At 42.2% G+C, this 22,933-nt stretch overlaps 1 protein-coding gene across 2 annotated transcripts in view; it reads right to left on the reverse strand.

Moving 5' to 3' along the window:
• Window positions 1–404: 404 nt before the first annotated feature.
• Window positions 405–22,933, reverse strand: part of FTCDNL1 (formiminotransferase cyclodeaminase N-terminal like) — a 92,537-nt gene continuing 70,008 nt past the window's right edge. For both annotated transcript variants that reach the window (XM_030916647.1, XM_030916646.1), the window contains one exon: window positions 405–699. In XM_030916647.1, the coding sequence (XP_030772507.1) occupies window positions 677–699 (23 nt within the window). In that variant the 3' untranslated portion in view covers window positions 405–676. The remainder of the gene's footprint in view (window positions 700–22,933) is intronic.

A 22,933-nucleotide genomic window follows, 5' to 3' on the forward strand; every position in this document is an offset into this window, starting at 1 on the left:
GAAATCTGAATAAACCAGAATTCTGGGGGTGAAGTGGGGGAGTCATAAGAAAGAACCTTGATTAAATCAGAACTAAAGAGAAAAAAAAACTCTACTAAAAAACAAACAGTAAGGCAAAGCTAATTACAAAGTTCAGGCAACCCAACTGTTTCCCATAACAGAGAGAAAGTTCTGCTTTCTTGATCATATGCAGTATTCAAACATAGCAGTTAACTGGAAAGAGGTTCAGAGACTATTGGCAACCCTGTCATTTACAACCAGTTAATGATAAATTTGGGACTGGAATCTACTTTTCCTGTCCCTTAGGCCAGGGCTCCTTCCGGAGTGTAAAACAAACAAACACAAATGCCTTTAACACCTTGTATATAAGTGGGTGAGTCAGTCCAATTTTATAAACAAATTAGTTTGAAAAACAGAGTTAAACACTTTTTATTGTATATCTTTAAAATGGATTTTTAAAAGATATATGGGGAAACATTCTTTTAAAAATGCAAATGCAATATACCCTCTATTTAGAATTTAGTAATTCTGGGTATGGTATAATTTTCTATCTTTTTTAAAAGAATTAAATGATACTGTGTGTTGGTTTTCCTCCACGAGTCACCCCAGATCCATTCTGTGGATTGCTCTGCCCTGCTCTGGTTCCTGGATGTTGACCTCGCAATAGCACTTGTCTTTAGGCTTGGTTGCATTTGTCCACTGGGAATAAGGGAAGGAGAGATTAGTGTTTGGAAGAGAAAGAGTTGTTGAGGCATTACCCCTCTCCACTCAACCCCCATTCCTCTCCCTGCTTCACTGTCTGGCTGACAGTAGGTACCTGGCAGCTCACTTCTAAGGCTTCAGGTTCTCTGGCTTCTGGTGACAGTGGTCCCTAAGTCACTCGCTCTCACTTATTGATGCCTTTGACCCAGCCCACGCCTCTGTAAGTAGTCCCTTCACTACTCTGTTTTTCAGTTAATCCTTTGAATATTCCAGCAGTTTCTTGCCAGGACCCTGACTGCTCCCTGCACAGAGTAAGAAGCCTGCAGGTATCCATGAATATACTGGTGTAATGACAGCAACTAGTAAATGAAGGCTCATGCCACCCCTGAATAAATCCCAGCCAGGGCCACATCAGGTCCTGCACAACCCAGGTCTGCCTTTCTGCATGCTCTGCCCCTGTTGGCAGAGGCAATCTACCATGGACTTGAGCGTGCTGCCTCTTCTCACTGTGTACGTTGAAAATGCAAGACTCCAGCCGCCCTTGACCCAGGCTGGTTGGATGAGATTACGTCTCTCTCCAGGACAAAAAGAGCAGTCTTGCTTACCACTTGCCATAAATAGAGCAGTGGGTTCCTGATCTTGATGTTTCTCAGGTGGACACATCTCACTGAGTACATGCCACCCACCTGGCCTGTCTGTGTTGCCCTCCTGGGACTTTGGAGACAAAGGAAACTGAGGAAAACCTGATGCTAAATATTGCTGGCTGCGCTATGAGCCTAACCCAGGAGGCTCATGTCATCTTCTGGTATCCATGAAATAGTAACAGGCTAATTTATGAGCCTGTAAATAGGGTAAAATCTCATACCCCAACATCTTCATCCACTACACCCCAGCCATGCTGGCTTCCTGTCCTGGGTCCTGTCTTCAGGATTTTGCACTTTCTGTGACTTTCATGTGGGATGCTCTGTCCCAAGTCTTCACATGTCTGTTCTGACTTTTCTCAAGTCTCAGGTCACTTACCTCCTCAGAAGCTACCCTCACCACCTGATCAAAAGCTGTTCTATTTTATTTTCTTCTTAACATTGTTTACTATCTCACATTATCTTTCAATTGTTTGTTTAATGCAGGGGTGTCCAATCTTTTGGCTTCCCTGGGCCACATTGAAAGAAGAAGAATTGTCTTGGGGCACACATAAAATACATTAACACTAATGATAGCCAATGAGAAAAAAAAAAAAAAAAACTCGTAACGTTTTCAGAAAGTTTACAAATTTGTGGCCAGACGGGGTGGCTCATGACTATAATCCCAGCACTTTGGGAGGCCGAGGTGGGTAGATCACGAGGTCAGGAGTTTGAGACCAGCATGGCCAATATCTTGAAACCCCATCTCTACTAAAAATACAAAAATTAGCCAAGCATGGTGGTGGGCGCCTGTAGTCCCAGCTACTCGGGAGGCTGAGGCTGGAGAATCACTTAAACCTGGGAGGTGGAGGTTGCAGTGAGCCGAGACCTCGCCATTGCACTCCAGCCTGGGCAACAAGAGTAAAACTCCATCTCAAAAAAAAAAAAAAAGAAAGAAAGAAAGTTTACAAATTTATATTGGGCTGCATTCGAAGCAATTCTGGGCCGCGTGTATCCCACAGGCCACGGGCTGGACAAACTCACTTTAATGCTTATCTTTCCCCTGCTGAAAAATAAGTTCCAGGAAACTGGGTTCTCTTCTGTCTTATTCTCTGCTATCTCTCCAGAACTTAGATGGTGTTGGCCCAGTAAAACAGCGTAAATGGATATTTAACAAGTAAATGAATAAGTAAATAAATGAATGAGTTTTTGCAATGTTACCCTTCATTGTGTGACTGTATACACTCTTTCGGGTGCCTCATCTGTACAATGGCAATAAGAAACTAATCTGCCTATGTCATATATATTATATCACATATACAGTTATATCTATCATATAATCGTACATTTATGTATAATGGCATATTTCACCTTATAGGTTATCTCTAACAATCAAATGAGATAAGGTAATACTATCCTGAAAACTGCAAGGACAACATCATTCCTGTAAAATGCAAGGTTCAGTGTTAACATAAAAGTGCACATTTAGGGTCAATCTTAACATTTTTGCTTTGTAATATCACTTAGAGAAATCACATAATTGTCATGAGATGCATGTTCAATGCCGTCAATTAAACAGGGAGTTATAAAAAAGTGAAGGAGTGAAAGAGACATTTCTCAATACATCTAGTTCTAAGTAACAACGCTTTACTGTCTTCCGACCGAAAAGCAGTGCTCAGGGCCCATCCAGTTCTAAGTCACTACAATTACAGAGACGTCATGCAGAGATGACAATGCTCCAGTGATTTTCAGGGTTTCACCCTTACTAATGAGGTAGATTCCACAGACCATGCAGGAAAACCAGGCTCCTTGCTGGAGGCTCCAGGGCCTCTGAGCATTCACCCTGTCCTCTCCCGCAGCGTGACTTGCAGTGTGCACCAAGTTTTGCAGAGCATCTTACAATGTGGGTGATTTGCATTCTCCCAAAACACATCTGATATAGTATTACAAGGGTGGGAGGTGACAGGGGGCTCCCTGTCTTAAATATTTTTATGTAGCCCCCACCATCTGGAGGTTCACTGGGGATCTTCATCGAAGAAATAATGAAGCCTTTCTTAGCCTCCTCCCGGCTCCCTACTCACCTTTCCCCAAGCTCCCACTTACCCACCTGTGTTTCCTGCCTGGATCTGCCGGAGCTCTCACTTGTTTCTGCTAGCCTTGTCCAGGGATGAGATAACTTGGGGATTTGAATGCAGAGACCGTTTCATAGGAAAGAACCTCTGCCTCTATTCAATGCCAAGAAGAAAAATCTCAAAATTTCTGGCAGCAGCGGCTTTATAAACTGTAAGGATTTACAGTCAGACTGGTGAAATCCCTGTGAAATTTTGAAGTAAATTATGTCTAAGAGAAGTTTCCTCATCTGTCAAATGACAATGTTGGAATATTTTATTTATTTATTTATTTATTTGAGATGGAGTCTCACTCTGTCCCCCAGGCTGGAGTGAAGTGGCACGATCTTGGCTCACTGCAACTTCCGCCTCCCAGGTTCTATCAATTCTCCTGCTTCAGCCACCTAAGTAGCTGGGATCACAGACACCTGCCACAACGCCTGGCTAATTTTTATATTTTTAGTAGATACGGGGTTTCACCATGTTGTCCAGGCTGCTCTCAAACTCCTGACCTCAAGTGATCCACCTGCTTCGGCCTCCCAAAGTATTGGGATTACAGGCGTGAGCCACCGCACCCGGCCTGGAATATTTATTTAACAAATATTGTCGTGGCACGTACTGTGCACTAGACACTCTCCAAAGGGATACACATTGCTAAAACATGGCTAAGTTACTAAAACACTACCGAATTACTAAAACATTACTTTAATACTCACAAGGCAAGCACTATTATTATCCTCATTCTGCCAATGAAAAAAATTGAGGCATAGAAAAGTGAAGTAACCTGCCCAAAATCATGCAGATGACAAAGCAGCAGGGCTGGAGTCTGGACCCAGGAAGCCTGGCTCTGGGGCCATCTGTTAGTCTTTGTACCATGCTGCCACTTATACTATCACCAAAGTCATATGTTGTGCTAACATTCGTGATTCAGCTCCCCAAAAGCCTTCATTTTGGTCACACTGGAACATGAATACTCATAAAGTACAGCGGTTTATTTGGTCAGATTCTCTCTACTTCCTACCTTATAAGTCACTTTCTGAGTAAGTGCAGGACTCAGGACTCTCCTGTGAAACGCCTGGAAAGGTATTAAAAGCTGCCTCTTCCCCGAGTCCAGCGAAATCGGAGGACTCTGGCCATTTACTGGAGAGAATTACTAGAATTCTGTAAAGAAAATGTCCACAGTGCCCCTAGGCATGTGAAACCTGGAATCCAGATGAGCTTTCTGTTGTGACTACTCTGCACAAATAGGACCTTTCAAGACCCTGTGTCATGCGTCCCAGCTCTCGTCCTGCACCGGCTTCCCTACTCCCCCTGACCCAGGCATTCAGACCTGCCTAGGCCCAGCCCCAAAGACTTCCCTGACCTTCCCACACAGCCATTCTGAAGCTTTCTCAAGTCATCTAAGGACAGACTAGTGGTCTGAGTGCCTCATAGTAGACGTCAGTGTCACTCATGGGTAAACAGCCCACACCTAGGACCTGAGCATGTGGGCCTTCTTTCTCCCGTCTCAAGATCAGCAAGGGGGAATTCAGTCCCAAAATAGTCAACGTAAAAAATAACATGAGGAAGGATGAACAGGCAGTGCACACAGGATTTTTAGGTCAGTGAAACTATTATGTAAGATACTGTATTGGTGGCTGCATACCATTATGCATTTGTCAAAACCCATGGACTGTACAACACCAAGAGTGAACCCGAATGTTAACGATGAACTTGACATGATGATGTGTCAATGTAGGTCCATCAATTGTAACAAATGTACCACTCTGTGGGGGGAATGTTGACAGTGGGGTAGGCTGGGAGAGGGGAGCAAGAAGTATATGGGAACTCTGTACTTAGTGCTCAATTTTGCTGCAAACCTACAACTGCTCTAAAAAATAAAGTCTGTTACAAAATAGTCGTAATAATATGGACTTTTACTTCAGCCTTGTAAAAGGAGAAAAAAGGAAATCCTAGCCTGAAACTACTACCATGTGGCATCTCTTTTTTGTCTTCATTCTATTTTTTTTTTTTTTTTTTTTTGAGACAAGGTCCCACTCTGTCACCTAGGTTGGAGTGCAGGGGCATGCTGTCAGCTCACAACAACCTCCCAGGTTCAAGCAATCCTCCCACCTCAGCCTCCCAAATAGGTGGGACCACAGGTGTACACCACCATAGCTGGCTTACTTTTTGTATTTTTGGTAGAGGCAGGGTTTCACTACGTTGCCCAGGCTGGTCTCAACCTCCTGAGCTCAGGCAATAAACCTGCCTCACTTTCCCAAAACACTGGGATTACAGGTGTGAGAGGTGTGAGCCACTGCATCTGGCCTTCATTCTTTTTTGACTCCAGCCCACCTGCTGTGGTTGTGGTCCTTCTGCCTTGACACCCTGCTTTCTCTCTGGGTATCTTTCTCCTTCTCTGTCCCTCTGTCCCTGTTTGTTCTAACTACAGGTCCACACACATAGGCACACCTCATTCCTAGTGGCAATAAGTCTTTTCTTAAATAAGTCAGTTGAGGTTCACTATCTTTGCTGCTTTCCTCATTCCCCTCACCCCCATCAACTCAACAATGTACAGACAACCTGGGCAGGCCAGTGTGAAACCCTCCTTACAATGTCAAATCGCTGGAAGTGCTGTCAATGCAATAAAGTGGCATTATAAGTGCAAATGTAAATTTGAATTGCACACAGTATTAAATTGTGTGGTTTGAGAACAGTGCAATTTTAATAACATTAACACAGCTTCCCATTAGGCACAAATTTTGAAATAATGTGTAGCTTCCACAAATAAACACTTTTAAAGATTATCTAACTTAAAGCTGACAGGATACATAAATTGTAAACTGAACTTAGACATCATCATAGCCTTACCATATTGGCCTTTGAACAGACATCCACTGTCCTTCAGCATGGTTTGCCTTAAGCTATGGAAGATTTGAATTCCATAAGGAACACATTTTTAGGTGGCCTATATCTTCTGATTAAATGAGCAGAGTAGTTATACTTTGATAATTTTGTTTCTGCCATATAATTTAGGAATCAGAAATATGTAGATAATCACAACATACTATATTAATTGTGGCTTTAATATAGAATGTAATATTTCATTTTCTCTGTAACGTGTTAAGTATTTTCCAAAGACAGCTCATGTAGCCATGTACCAAACAGTGCTTTTTTGGTTTATGTGACCTTGAACTTAAACGTTGGCTTGACGGTTAATGATGTGACTGCTAAGTATGCAGATAGTAAAGAAAGTACTCTTTATTGATCAATAATAGGTCCTATTTAATTGCTCTAGTATTGAATGAGAATCCCTAAAGAATTTTCACTTCCAGCAATGTTTTCTGACTTCCTCTTGGTGTCTAGACAATAATGATTTACTGAAATGTGTGGGGAGCAACATACAAAAAGGCCTTAAAAATATACAATATTTCTAGTTATCGAGGTAGGGGAAGTAAGAAAAAACAAAGCAATATTTTTGATTAGTACTAAATATCGAGATCAAGCCATTCTCATACAAATAGGATTTAATAATAAAAAGATCCCAATATAAAAAAGTTACATTCGATCAAGATGACAATGCCAGGGTGAGAGTAAGAAGTTTATAAAATCAAAATGATTTTCTATAAAAATTTCTAAGTGCCAAATAATCTTTTAGAAAACAAAAAGATTCTTGAAAAAACAGATTCTTTTCCATACCAGGTACCATGTTTCCCATGAGTATTTGTGAGTGAGCTTATCAGTTTCAGTTTTCAGGTAGTCTGAGAACTCAGGGCTTAGAAGCCCTTGAAGGCAACTCTTTTCTTAAATAGCTGAATCCTCTCATTTCACAACAGCCAAGAACAGTCAGCTTCTACTTGAATCCCTCCAGTTATCACCTTACTTTATTTGAGACAGCTTGGTTTGAATTAACTTTCGTCTATTGGTATTAACTCAATCTTTTAGGACAATTAACGAACTGCATTAATGAATGCTGTGGTTTAAATATATGCATCCCTCCCAAGGTTCATATATTGGAATGTAAACCCCAAGGTGATGGTATTAAGAGGCAGGGACTCCAGGAGGTGATTAGGCCATAGGGGATCTGCATTCATGAATGGGATAAATATCCTTGTAAAACAGGCTTCAGAGAGCTGCTTGGTCCACGCAAGCAGAAGAAAGAAGGGGTCCACGCACCTCTTCTTTTTCTTCTACCATATGAGAACATAGCATCTGTCTCCTCCAGAAGAAGCAGCACCACGACATGATCTTGGAAGCAGAGAGCAAGCCCTCACCAGACACCAAACCTGCCAGCACCTTAATCTTGGACTTCCCAGCCTCAAAAACTGAGAAGCAGGTTTCTATTATTTATCTATCACCCAGTCTCAGGTATTTTGCAAGAGCAACAGGAATAGACTAAGACAATGAGTTTTGCACAATCTAACTTTTAAAACCTCCAGATAAGCACAGGACAAGTTTTATTTCAATGAATTAAAAGGACAAAGTAAGAAATTTCTCAATTACCTGACATTATTGAGTTCTGTATAACCCAAAACATACATATTTAACATTTAGCCCATTTTCTAGGCTTGATAAGTAGGCTATGATACAGACAGTGAAGAGTATTGTGCCTCATTATACATATTGTCAAGAAAGTATAGACTTTTAGAAATATGGAAAGAGATGTAAGACATGGGAATTAATTATACTGATTGCAGTATATATTGTGGAAGTTGTAAATTCTTAACAAAAACAAAAATCAATCCTGTGTCAAAGATTGCATTTGCATTGTTATTTGGTTCTTATATTTGCATGCAGAAAAATTCTTAATACGAGGTTCTTATGCTTAATACGAGGTTCTTATATTCATAAGAACACCACATATTCCACCATGAGTTATTACTAGATTAAAGGGACAATGAGGAGTAAAGAAGTCTTCTACATCATTTTATGTTTTTATATACTATTACATTTACTACTTTCCAGACAAATGACCCATTTTACAGTCATCTCAATCAATGCCTTTCTGAAGAAAGGGTCTACAACCCCACTTAGTTTTAATGGTCCAGAGCAAAATCATGAAGAAGGTAAACTTTGTATTTGACATTTCCCCTTTTCCCACAGTTGAGATTAGTTTATTTATTTATTTATTTATTTATTTATTTATTTATTTATTTTTATTTTGTTATAATTTTTTTTTTGACACGGAATCTCACTCTGTCACCTGGGCTGGAGTGCAGTGGCGTGGTCTCGGCTCACTGCAAGCTCCGCCTCCTGGGTTCATGCCATTCTCCTGCCTCAGCCTCCCAGGTAGCTGGGACTACAGGCGCCCACCACCACACCTGGCTAATTTTTTGTACTTTTCAGTAGAGACAGGGTTTCACCGTGTCAGCCAGGATGGTCTCGATCTCCTGACCTCATGATCCATCCACCTTGGCCTCCCAAATGCAGGGATTACAGGCGTGGGCCACTGTGCCCGGCCTAGTTTTTTTTTTTTTTTTTTTTAATTTGGAAATCAGAAAGAAGAATAAGGAAGGAAAGGCGGACCAATTAAAGAGTAATAGCAGGTACCTGGTGTGCCAGGACCAACCAAGAGAAGGCAAGGTCTAGATGGATGACAGCAAGGTGTGCCATGGAGCATTGGAAGACTACCAGGGTGAGTTCTCATGGGAAAAGCAAGAGTTCTACTTGTATCATTATTTGCCTAGGCTCCAGTATTCCCTCTCTCTTTAGCACGTACTTGGCTGCTGAGATTGGAGTTAATCTTTTGTCTCTCCACAAAGGAAAATTTGGATGGGTGGGCATCGTGGGCACCCTCACCATGGCCAGGAATGTTAGGGGGTGTTCTGCAAGCTCTTTCACACACACCCACACTCCTGCAGCAATCTAATGTGGTCCTGCAATCAAGAGGACCCTGCTCAGTGGCGGACTGTGTGTGATTCCTCTTCCCAACTTACAAGACTCTACCAAGAGACTTCCACCTTTCATGTTGGTCTCTAGCTGTATCTCTGTGAGTGTTCACATCTCCTGCTCTGCTGAGTTATTCCATTTGCTTCTTCAGATCCATTTTTCATCCTTTCCCACAAGTGCTGACCTTCACTATCTACCAGAAAATAATTGAAGGAGTGATGTGGTTTGGCTGTGTTCCCACCCAAATCTCACCCTGAATTGTAATTATCCCCACATGTCATGGGTGAGGCCAGGTGGAGATAACGGAATCATAGGGGCAGTTTCCTCCTTACTCCTGTTAGTCAATCAGTCTCATGAGCTATGATAGTTTGATAAACGGGAGTTCCCCTGCACAAGTCCTCTTGCCTGCCACCATGTAACACATGACTTTGCTCCTCCTTTGCCTTCCACCATGATTGTGAGGCCTCCCCAGCCATGTGGAACTGAGTCAGTTAAACCTCTTTCCTTGATAAATTACTCGGTCTCAGGTATGTCTTTAGTAGCAGTGTGAGAACAGACTAATACAAGGAGAGAGAAGAAAGAGATTTGGGTATTTTTTCCCTGATTCCTGCTGCCAGTTTGCAATCTGTTGGTCTCCATCAATACTTCTACTGAAGGTTTCTCCTCCCTCCAGACAGGTCTGGTTGTGGTCCCCACGCCTACCCCTTGCTATTTCAGGGTGGTCGTGGCTCACCACTGTCACTAGCCCAGGGCACAGCACCATCTGCGATGGTTTCCCTCAGCCCTGGTGACACCTGTTTCAGTGATCTCTTTACTAAACTCTTCTCAGTACCCAGTTTGATTGAATCATCTGTTTCCTACAAGGAACCTGACTGATTCACCCTCCAACAGGAATGATCCATTCTGTCTTTTTTTTTTTTTTTAACCTACCCAAATCCTATCTATCCTCTAAAGCTCAGCTCACAGTTGTGTTCAAACTCACCCTCATGCTTGTGCATCTACATTGACATCTCCCGTCTAATGTTCTCTAAGTTCGTACTCCACAACTCCCAATTTGTCCCGTTTCAGGCCTTTTCTTCATCTCAGCACCACCAGTACAGTTGATAATTTTTTTTTTGCTTATACCCTTATTGCTTGATCCTGTGTTGGCTCAGCATTAGGCACTCAACAAAAGTCATTCTTGAGCTGGAGCAGTCAATCCCTAGCGATAACACCTTGAAAAGAGGTGTGAGTGCACATTTACCTTAAGAGAGTGTGTCACAGGATCACAGATAAGTCAACTAAGAAGGAATTAGGGAGATAATCTGGCCTAATCTCCCAATTGTGGTGATGAGAAAACTGAGGCTTGGAGAGATGACTTAAAGTCCAACATCGCATAGTCAGCGAGTGGCACATCTGGGGCTCAAAGCCAGAATATTTTTATTACATTCCTTGCTGCCTCTGATACCGGTTTTTTGTGTCTCAATATCTTCTTATCAAAAATATACTTCTTCATATCTGAATTCTTAGTATAGCCCTTCCACTTCAAAACAGCATATATTTGTTCCTCCTGGTGAAATACAATTTTCTTGAGCCTCCCAGGGCTGTTAGTCATTCATGCATTATCCTTCACATATCATTTTAAAAATTAACCACCCAGACAAAGACTGAATTCTGTTCTTCCCTGTATATCTGGGAAGGGAGAATAGAGCCCTTTGGCTCTTTACTTCAATATTCTCTGATAAATTCAGGCGAACACAAAGAGTATTCTGGTCATTGTCTGCCACTTCACTCATAGCTACATGCTGAATAGAAAAGGGATCAACTACCCACATTTAAAATATTCATAATTACATACTCTGTCCTACAAGGAGCACTTGGCTGCCAGCAGATGCACAGAGAGAGCTGCACAGAGCCGTAAGCTCTTACTCTGCTGAGGAGTCCAGCCCTGTTATATGCTGAGCCCTGCAGTCCTGAATACTCAGACCAAATGCAAGCTCACAGTACATGTATACGGCACTGAAGGCAACTTCCTTGTAATGCTTTTACTGGCTTATGTTAGGGATTCTGAGCATGCAATAATGAATTTTATTTCCTACTCTTATAGAGAATGACAAGCATGTGCATTCATGGATTAGCCACCTTAGTTTTGCAACATATGAATGTAAAAATTAGCAACTGATTACACCATTCCATTATCACTATGAGTCAACTGTAAGACAATAGAGAACATGAAGCCGATGGAGTGCTACCTATGGCTCATGATATGACCCAGAACATCACCATGTGGGTTTCAGGCAATGAGTGTTCTACCCCTTCTCATACCAGACACCATTTAGTGGCGTACTTTTTATTACATTAAAGGAGACTCCATACAAAAATGTCAGCAGTATCCAGTTGACTCATGGAATTGAGAACTGTGCATTAGCTGCCAATTTAAATTAATTTTGCTTCTTGAACCATAAAAAATAGTTCTTTGAACAAGAATTCATGATAAATACACATGTGTAAAAGACCCTTAATCATAATTATTTTAAATACATAAAACACAGTTTAAGATTCTCAGCCTCATTAATTTCTTATGGTATAAAAGAACAAAAGCAAATGGTAAATGGGAAAAGTATGTCATAATTTAAATGTATTATGCATGGTCATTTAGCTCATTAAATAAAAGATTCTTTATAAACTCTAGGAAAAAGATCATTTCCATACCACCCAATGACAGCAAGCAACGTTCTGATTTTCTTGTAGAGAACTGGCATTGTATGTCATTTAGATTTTAAGAGAATACTACCTACAATTAAAGCAGTAGAATTAGAATATACTAGTTCCCCTCTTATCCATGGGAGATATGTTCCAAGACTCCAGTGGATGCCTGAATCTTCTAATAGTACCGAGGTCTGTATACACTATGTTTTATCCTATATATGCATACCCATGATAAAGTTTAATTTATAAATTAGATACAGTGAGAGACCAACAGCAGTAACTAATAATAAAACAGAACAATTATAACAATATGCCAGCATCACTACTCTTACACTTTGGGGCCATTATTAAGCAGAATAAGGGTTTTTAAACACAAACACTGCGATACTGTGAGAGTCAATCTGATAACCAACGTGTCTTCTAAGTGACTAATGAGCGTGTGCCATAGACAGTGTGGATGTGCTGGACAAAGGGATGAATCACATCTGGAGCAGGACAAAGCAGGATAGCAGGAGATTTTATCACGCTACTTAGAGTAGCATGCAACTTAAAACTTACAAATTGTTTATCTCTGGAACTTTCCATCTAATGTTCTTGCACCACCATTGACTAACGGTAACCAAAACTTTGGAAAACAAAACTGCAGATAAGGGAGAAAACTGCCTTAATTGAAATCATCTTGTGACACGTTGGGCTTCCTCTTTCTGAGCACTTAACTCTTGTTTTCTCTGTCAGGGTCCCAAAAAGCAGGGGACACATTTCCAAGGTATGACATATAGTAGGGGTTAAGTAAATGTCAGTATGCTCTATATCTACACAGTAGCCCTAATCCTCCCCATGACCCCACACTCTGAATCATCGGGGGGTTTATCTCCCACCCTCTGAAGCACATGTGTCTTACCAAGGCCTCCAGTACATCTGCCCCTTCTTGGTCATGCAGTCTAATGAACACAATGCCATCAATATAATGGATCAATGTGATGATGTTCAGGACATTAAGATGATTCGGGTCCCTTCAGATTATATTATCACAGAAAAGGAAGAGTTAACATAGCCTCAAGATAAGACATTAAACGTATTGTGTTGTCTCTTCTATGTGAATGTAAACCACTTCCGCTCCTCCTTTCTGAGAAAGATGGGAAAGAGCACATTTGCCAGATCTGTAGCCACACACCTTGTATTAATAATTAGCTGTGTTCATTGGCTGGGTAAGATACTACTCTGGTGCAGTAATTGCAAGTGGAGCTACTACCTGCTTGAGTTGGCAGAAGTCCACTGTTAACCTGTTTTGTTTGTGGTTTTTCTGTCTTTTTTGTTCGGCCAGAAACTTATTAATTTAATGGGGATATGATGAGGCTCACTACCCCTGTAAGGCTGGTATTAATTGCTGCCATTTCCCCTAAACAAAACATTGCCTTTTATTTAGTATCTTGTTGTAATAGGGGTGGGGACAGTTTCAAATGCCTTCCCATTATGATAACTCTTTACTCTCAAGCCAAAGGATCAATGTTGAGAGTTTCACTAGCTATTGGCATATATATCCCAACTATACATATATGCATATACACAAATATACACTAAGAGTCAGGCCTGGGCTTGGACTCCATTTTATTACCAGTCCCCATCTACCCCTACTCTTATTGAGAGGGTCACAATAACCCTTTAGCTCCTTAGGTATCAGTATCCAGAAGTACTCACGAGTGTCTGAGTACTACTCTTTCCCCATTGTAATGTTACCTGAATAAATGGCCATAGGTCCCTCTGGGGAAAATCTGTAGGAGTCATTGTCATATATATTTGCCATAATTTTGCAGGTCCTTCCTTCTGGAGATCTGGCCTCTCCCTCAGTCAATGGCATCCACTCTGAGAAGTGGCTCATGTCCAGACACTGATAACGGACTGTGATTCTTTAGAAGGATGCCTGCACTTAGCCTCCTTGACTTCTTTTAATTGTATAGATTGAGTGATTCCCTTGATGACTGTCCATCCATCTTGCTATGTCCAATAAACCATCTCCGTGACTCTTTGTGGGTCACATTCCCCCAAGTACTATTATGACATTGCTGCTCATTATGATAATTACATTGCATCTCGCTTCTGATGTTAAGCACCACCATCTGGCCTCTATGATTTCAGGATCCCATCATCCCCATTGTAGTGAGGGAGCCCAGTTCTCTAGCAGCAGGTCTCTGGCTTATAGAGGAAAGCCACCACTGAAGTTCTCAGTGATGCTGGTCCCTCTCTGAGTGATGAATTTCATATCACTTTAGTCAATAGAGTGCCTTCTGTCCTATCCCTGGAATGTAGTCAGCTGGGAGCGTTTGCAATGTTTTGTAATACATCCATTCTTGAATGTACTCATCCTTGGGGCCTTTTGGTCCTTTTCTCCCATCTTCCACACACAAGTTTTGGCTTTTCTATTTAGCGTGGTTCATAACCTTCTACAGTCTTCCAAGAGCCATCCTAGCCATGCGTTAGAAGGTGCAAATGCAACCAGCGTTTTTGTCAGGGCATTAAATACTGTAGACTAGGACAGTGGTCCACTATCAATATGCTCTCCCTTATCCAATCTCATGCTCTGCCCTACAAATTCATCATCTTCAGGCTCCAGTCCCATATGGATTATGTGGCCAGGTCTCACAGCTCATTTATAAAATTGTGCCTTTCCTCCCTTAGCAGGCTCCCTCTTTCCTGGACAGATTATGTTGGAATTGACTCTATTTGTCTCATACTAGGCCAGGAGGGGTGGTGGAGGTAACTCCTGAGGGGTACATGTTGTCTTAAAAAGCATCGGCGTCCACAGATTTAAATGGTGGAGGCCTTATGGGGTGGGCATGCTAGCCTTGAACATTTACCTGCTCAGAGAGTTCCAGGGAAAAGGGATTTTAAGGGTTTTTTTAGTGCACCCACTCAGGTATCCCCTTTCTAAGACTCCCAACCAGGGCATGGCCTTGACATGATAGACTTTTTGGAGCTGAGACTTCAACCTTCTATGGAGCTTTGCCATCCTGAAAATTATGGCCTAGAACTGACCCTCGGGTTTTTCTGTCCTTGATCATAGAGATAAGAATCTCTTTATATGTTCCTAAAGAGTTCCTCTGACATTCACAGTATCTCTTAAATTACTGATTACTGACTCAAAGGCATTCACTGTCTTTCTCCAGGGCATGAGATTGCAGTCCACAACAGCCATTCAATTCCGCCATCCTCATCAGTACCCGTCCCTTCAGAATCTAACAAACCCTGAAATATTTCAGTGCATTCCTTCTACTGCTATCCCATCCCTGTTCACCACTTATAAAGTTATAATAGTTTCAGTGCTATAGAATGCTAGGATCTTCCATGTTTCACCTGGCACCAGCAATAATTTCCATATTGCCAGCTGGCCAGCAAGTAATGCGGCTCCAAAATCACATTGATTGTCTGCATTCTCCAACCACTCCTGACACCAAATGTTTTGGCGATTAGATTCTGAGCCTGCAACCCCGTTTTGGAGAACGTTTATTCGAGAATGCTCAGGAGTGATATGTGTGAGGGAGTGAAGCCAGGCATATTAAGCAGAAGGAAAAGTTGAAAACAATGTTATTGTAGCAGACTCAGCCAATCCCCCATGGACTTCTTGAGATGGTCTTCAAATGTAATGGCCCATCAGAGTTGGCCCAAATTGAGGCAAGGAGGCTGGCCTTTGTTTCCTTACACTGACCAGTCATTTCCCTGGGAATTGATGAAAACTTGAGGGAAGCAACTCCGTTAAGGCCAGGAGCAATTTCCTGTGGGGGACTCAGCTGCACAGTTTCAGTCACCAACATTCCTGCAGCTCGGGAAATCAGTGGCTTAGATTTGAGTCAGTGACTCCATTCTTCCTTTTTCTTCTCCAGATATCCATGCTCATGTTCCCAGCTGCTGCTAATAATGGTAGCACTGAGTAATATCTACTCGTTCTCCACTGTTCCCCCTCTTCCTGCAACCTAGTTTAGAACATAAAGAAAGGAACTTAAGAAGGAAAAAAGAAAGAGAAAGCGAATGAAATGAGTACCTCTTGAGGACCTTATAGGTACCAGGCTCGGTACTATCTCTTGCATATGTTTCTTCATTTGTCCCTCACAACCACTCAATGAAATAAGGATCATTTCCAGTTTATAAAGAAACCAGGGCTCAGAGCAGGCTGGTACAGTAGCAAGATCTCCTTTTTGTTCTGAGACAAGAGTCTCACTCTGTTGCCCAGGCTGGAGTGCAGTGGCACGATCTTGGCTCACTGCAAGTTGTGTCTCCCAGGTTCACACCATTCTCCCACCTCAACCTCCCAAGTAGCTGGGACTACAGGTGCTCACCACCATGCCTGGCTAATTTTTGTAATTTTAGTAGAGACAGGGTTTCACGATATTGGCCAGGCTGGTCTCGAACTCCTGACCTCATGATCCGCCTGCCTTGGCCAGAATCTCCTTTTAAGTGGCCATGGCCTCTTGGAATCCTAAGATAGGAAAGCCAGAAACTGATGTTGCCCAAAGAATCTTAGGTTTCAGGGCCATATCTGTCATATAATGAGAACAAGGGAACAGATGTCTGACATCTAGCTCCAGCAATTCAGCTAAGGCTCACATACATCCCCCAAAAAACACCTCACAACATCCATCTCAGTTTTAATCACACTACTCTACTGCACTCGTGTTGCCAATTCATCATTCTAACAGCCTATGTCCCATGACAAATGGCAGGGATGCTGTGTTTTATCCAATGACATATCTAGTCCAGCACTGAAAGTGGCCTGCACAAGTATGGGATTTAACTAAACATCTTGGCATCAAAGGTACAACTTGGGTCCTCCTCTGCATCTCACATTACCAAAACTGCACACAACCCCTAAGTCAACTGTGCAAGGGATGGTTGGCAGGTGAAAGCAAAATATGCTAAAACTGAAGGTGTGGTAGACACTCTGTGACCCCACCCAAACTGGGGTTCAGATATTAAGATTGATGATTCCACACACAACACTAAAAAGGTACAGAAAAGTTTGTTAATCACGGTATTAGTATACTCCAGAGAAACAGAATGAATAAGATGTGTGTGTATATATATACACACACACACAGATGTGTGTATGTGTGTGTGTGTGTGTGTGTATTGAGGCCAGGTATAGTGGCTCACCCCTGTAATCCCAGCACTTTGGGAGGTCGAGGCAGGTGGATCACCAGAGGTCAGGAGTTCGAGACTAGCCTGGCCAACATGGTGAAACCCCATCTCTACTAAAAATACAAAAATTAGCCAGGTGCAGTGGCATGCACCTGTAATCCCAGTCACTTGGGAGGCTGAGGCAGGAGAATCTTTTGAACCCGGGAGGCGGAGGTTGCAGCAAGCTGAGATCACATTGCTGCACTCCAGCCTGGGTGACAGAGCAAGACTCCATTTCGAAAGAAAGAATGAAAGAAAGGAAATTAAAAGAAAAGAAAAAAGAAAAGAGAAGAGAAAAAAGAAATTCGCTAGGAGAATTGTGGAAGCTAGAAAATCCAAACTCTGCAGAGTCACCCAGTAGGCTGGAGACCCAGGGAACAGTCGATGCTGCAGCTCACATCTGAAGGTGGTTTGTTAGCAGGATTTTCTTTTCTCTAAGGGAAGTCAGTCTTTTTCTGTTAAAGTCTTCAACTGACTGGATGAGGCCCACCCAAACTATGGAGGGTCATCTGCTTTACTTAAAGTTGGCTGGTGTAAATATTAATCTCATCATAAAAATACCTTCACAGAAACAACTAGAAGAATGTTTGACCAAATATTTGGATATTATGGCCAAGCTGACACATAAAATTAACCATCACATTCACATAATGAGGCTTTCTGTGGGGAAAAGGGGGACTCTAAAGCACACCCAAAAATGGTTTGAGAGAGCTTGGGAAAGAGGCTGCTTAGGGGTATTTGGCTGACAAGGGGGTGGAACGTTCCCACTCATGGCAGAGGTTCATGTGGCCTGAACCTCCCTCCAGCACCAAAGGAGGGAGCAGGCAGGCTTTCTTATCCTGCATGTCTAAATGTGGGCACAAGGGCAAGAAGAAGGGGTGCAGCTTAAAGGATATAAAAAAAATACAATCAGGCTCTGTTTCAAAAGAAAATGTGGATTTCACTCCATTTAATGAATTAAAAAATATAGTGATAGAAGTAGAGAACCAAGAGGAAGAAACATTAACCAAAGCATGTTTGACCACAGACACCTGCCACTTAAACAGGAGGTCCAAAACATTCAATCTGGAATCCAAAACAGGAAGTCTGGTCCCAATTGAAGCTATCACCATACACAAAGAAGAATAATTCAGGAGATCACAGCCAGCAAGCAAAATGTGGCCAGCTGATACATATTTAGGTCTAGAGCAGAACTAGGCATTATCTCGCTAACACCTCGATGATTTTTGTTCTCTCCATCCTGAAAGCACATTTGAAGGAGCAAACACCTAAAAGCCAGAATATTTCTAGGTACTGTGGAATAAAAAACTGGGAACATGGTAGAAACACAGAAAAAATAGTGACAATCTCTACTCAGTGGAATTACATAGAAATCCCTGAAGTCATCTAATTTTGCAGAGAACACATTCCTTAAGGTAAAATGAAAATGTTGAAATTCAGTGCCCACCATTCCAAGGGTCTGAGGGCACCTGAGAGCACTTTCGGCCCCTTTAAGCCATTAGGAGACTTTAACTCCTCCTTCTAGGGAGCCAGCAGGGTGGTGAGCTCAACAAGCCTATAAATTAAGCCATGGGTCCTATTTTCCCAGCAAAGCAAGTTTAGAATGTACCATATAATTCTGCTGACTTGACATACCTCCATTAAAGGATATGGCCACTGAGTGTGGGATTACAAAAAGAAATTACAGATTTTCTAATAAATGCCTCAAACTGCCAAGAGAATGTGGTTCTCAGGATATTTTTTCCCTTTGTGGCTGAAAATAAACATGTTCATTGCTTTATAGTTTCCTGAAATGATGACATTCTAGTATAATTGCAAATTCTTGTGACAGGCAAAGGATATTTACTGACTGTAATGCTCTATAAAGCACATGAGTAATAAATAGCCCAGGAAAGGCTTTCTCAGTGGACATGAGTACCAAATAAGTAATCACAAGAACTTTCTTGCTAAGGCGGAACACTCAGTCATATCTTTTTCCATCAGATTATAATTGATAGATTTGCTCAGTCTTAAAATGTACCTCTCCAAGTTCTGAAATGCAAAAATTGGAGGTAAAATAAAGACTTAAAAGTCCTGTTTTCCTTATTATGTAAGTAAAGAAAAATCCAAATGAAATATCCACTACTATATTCAAACTATACATAGACAATATTTCTTATAAATTGGCTCTATTGGCTGGGCAAAAGACTTTATTGATATTTGCTCAAATAAAATTTTAACTAGAACTATAAAGTTGAAGCGAAACATATTCTAGAAGAGTTATCCACCGTACCAAGGAAGCTAAACTTCCCAAATTTACTGGACCAATTGTTTAAGTGTCCTTGCCAGTTACCTAGACCTGACAATTATTTCATATAGAAGATCAGCACACAAACTAATCAGCACACAAACAAGTCATCTCAAGAGCGAATGGGGAAACAGAAAGCAAAACGGAAGACTGAAAATAAGAGAGGATTCTGGGAACACAGTAACCTGAACGCAGCTCCCCCTCCACCTTCCACATGTGCACTCATTATTTCAATCCATTTGCCTCTCTTGAACCAAAGGGCTCCCTTGCACTCTTAGAGGAGAGAACCCTTGCAAAAAAGCAATGTGTCTCCAGGGATTGCACCAATCTTGGAGAACAATGTCAGGGGTTCTGGAGCAACAACACAAGGACAATCCAACCTGAAAACCCATGGCCCAGTGTGGTTTGTGTACCCCAGGTAGGGGCAGGGAACTGTAGTGAGAAGGGTGACATCAGCCTCCAGCAAATGTGCTTGAGATGGAGATGGTGACATCAGTCCTAAGTGTACTGGGTTGTCCTCACTCCTAAGAGGAGTTCAACAGCCAGACTGTATCCTCCTTGACTCTGAAAGAACAAACAGGCAAGACAACTGAGGGCTTCTTCCAGGGGCCTCAGCAGAGGACCACAGCCTGCAAAAGTGAGACTACCTGCAAAAGTACCACCTATTATCATGTGCTAACAGCTAGCCCTGATGAAATAAAAAGCAAGAAAAATAGCAATCCATGGAGTTGCCTGGAGAACAGACTGTGGTTAAGATTGGTGTGCAGAAGGTGCTCTCAGGAGTGCCTGTGGGGTGAAGGAAGCAGGACTGGACAGAGAAACTGAACTAGGATGCAGCCAATAGCAAAGACCTTATCCAGCTCTACAGGGACCTCTGGAACCCGGATGGCCCACCTCGCTAGGATGGGGCAAGGGACTGCTGGGCCCTTATATCCCTGAGTCCCCCATTAGATGCTGCCTGCCTCACAGAAGAAATTGACCAAGGGCAAATCCTGGGGAGGGACTCTGTTGAGAGCTGTGTTCTGCCAGCACTCCTAGCGGACTGTGGAATGAGTCCCTCCTGCTGATGGGAATCTGGCAGCGCCCCATATCTCAGTCCACCCTTAGGCCATTCACCCCCATGGACTTCATGTAACAAGTTCTGGGATCAGTTTCTCCAGGATTCTTACTCGTCTCTTCCTGAAAAAAAAGTAAAGATGAAAACTATTGCCATGCTTCTCTTCCTGCTTCTGCATCTGGTCTCAAAACCAGCCCATCTCTTCCTCTGTTACCTAATCCAGGTTCCCTTTGTTCCTAGGTAGCACTTCTGCTGATCTAGACAGCTTTGCAAAGTAGCACACACCCTCATTTTTGGAGGTTCTGAGCCCTAGCTTAGGGCATGGCTGAGGCACTTGTCTATTTGATATCACAAGTGGGCAGGGGAATACCAAGAGATGCCACAGCAAATTGCCTTGGTACCAAATACATTCTCCACTGTCACCATTAAGTACCAGCTCCTCTGCCCTTTCCTGGTCCCTGCCAGAAGAGTCACTTCTCTCTGGGCCTGCTGGTCTCTTGTGTCCCTTCGTGGAAGTGCTCTTCCTCTAAGGAACCAAGATGTCTACCCCATAAAGTCTAGACTTATAGAGACAGGAAGCACACAATCTTTGCCACAGCATACTCCATTCACATGCCCATTGTGCCAGCACCGAGTGACTGGTATCAGAGGCTGGCTAATGACTTTCTCCTTACACATAGATATTCACATGATATTCAAGGTTCTCTTACTTCACGTTCACTCCCATGGGTCCATCATATCTCTTGCTCAGACCTCCTTGTCTTTGGTTAGCCAGTATTTCTCCCTCCAGGCATTTGACCAAACAGTTGGGATATAAACCATTACCTATATGCACATATTTATTCTTCTCTAAGAGCGATATTCTCAAGTGTGGAATATGCTACCACCAAAATCTGAAGCAGCTCCTCAGGCACTGTTCTTCCTTCCTACTGACAGAACTATATGATGTAATAACATTTCCCTTACCTTGGAGGTCATCCCCCAAACCAGAGAAGCCGTATAAAACTTACTAATTTAATAGGCTCCTGAATCATCTATAGGCATTATTTCCACTTTCTGGAGCCTCGAACCTACTTGGTGCTTCTCTTTCATCCAATCCAATTAGCACAATGTCACAATAGATTGATACAATAGACTAGTAAGATATTCTACAGAATATAGGCAGTTCATATCTCTTCAGAACTACAGAATGGCAGAGGATGGGAAGGTTAATATAGCCCTAGAGAGAAACCATACATTCTGTTGTTCACTCCAAAACTTGTGAGCTATATCTGATTCTCTTTCCTGTGGAAGGAGATAGAATACATATTTATCAGACAAAAGGTCACATACCATGTTTGTGGTATAAAAAAAAAGTTTTTTTCTTTTTCTTTTTTTTTTTTTTAAGATGGAGTCTCACTCTGTCGCCCAAGCTAGCATGCAGTGGTGCCATCTCGGTTCACTGCAAGCTCCGCCTCCTGGGTTCATGCCATTCTCCTGCCTCAGTCTCCCGAGTAGCTGAGACTACAGGCAGCCGCCACCACACCCGGCTAATTTCTTTTTTGTATTTTTAGTAGAGACGAGATTTCACCGTGTTAGCCAGGATGTTCTTGATCTCCTGACATTGTGATCCTGCCGCCTCGGCCTCCCAAAGTGCTGGGATTACAGGCGTCAGCCACCGTGCCGGGCCTTTGTGAGGTATTGTTAACTTGCTCTGTCAAAGACAGCACAACTGGCAGAAGAGCTACAACTGGGACCCCTATTTGTGAATTTGTGATAGTTCACGCTCATGCTCCAGGATCCATTTGGATTTTTCAGGAGGCTGACTATTGAATTAAATAGAGATATGATTTCTTTACTTCTTCAATGTCTGTCACGCTCAGGCAAAATGATATTTTTGATAAACTTTATTGAGGAATAATTTACATACAATAAAATGCACTCATTTTGAGTGCATAGTTTGATGACTTTTTGACAAATGTATGAATCAATGTAATCAGTACCACCGCAATCAAAATATAGAACATTTCCATCACCCCATTATGTTCTTTTGTGACTCTTTTCAATTTACTATTTTGATTGAGGGGAAAGTTTCAAAGGATTCCATGTAGCTTCTCTTATGTGAAGGTTCTTAAACTATAGTCCTGAGATTCAATGTGGGGTTCTACCAATTGGCAGTTATGTTCACTCCAATAATACACTGAGCGACTAGAGAGATGCTCACTGGAAGTCTGTGGGACTGGTGGACCTGAACCAGAACTCTTCCATTTCTCACCCGGCCTCCATATATCCTCCTAAGAGGGGGCCGTATTAAAATAGCAAGTTTCTATCTCGGTTTCCAGCCCATGACTTCTATTCAATAGTCCTCAAAATGTCTGGGACTTCCTCTTCCATCGTTGTTTCATAACTGTATACTATAGTCATTCATGATTTTGCAGGGTCCTTCATCCTTCAG

This window comes from Rhinopithecus roxellana, chromosome 14 (genome assembly GCF_007565055.1).
Source record: "Rhinopithecus roxellana isolate Shanxi Qingling chromosome 14, ASM756505v1, whole genome shotgun sequence".
NCBI classification, from domain to species: Eukaryota; Metazoa; Chordata; class Mammalia; order Primates; family Cercopithecidae; genus Rhinopithecus; species Rhinopithecus roxellana.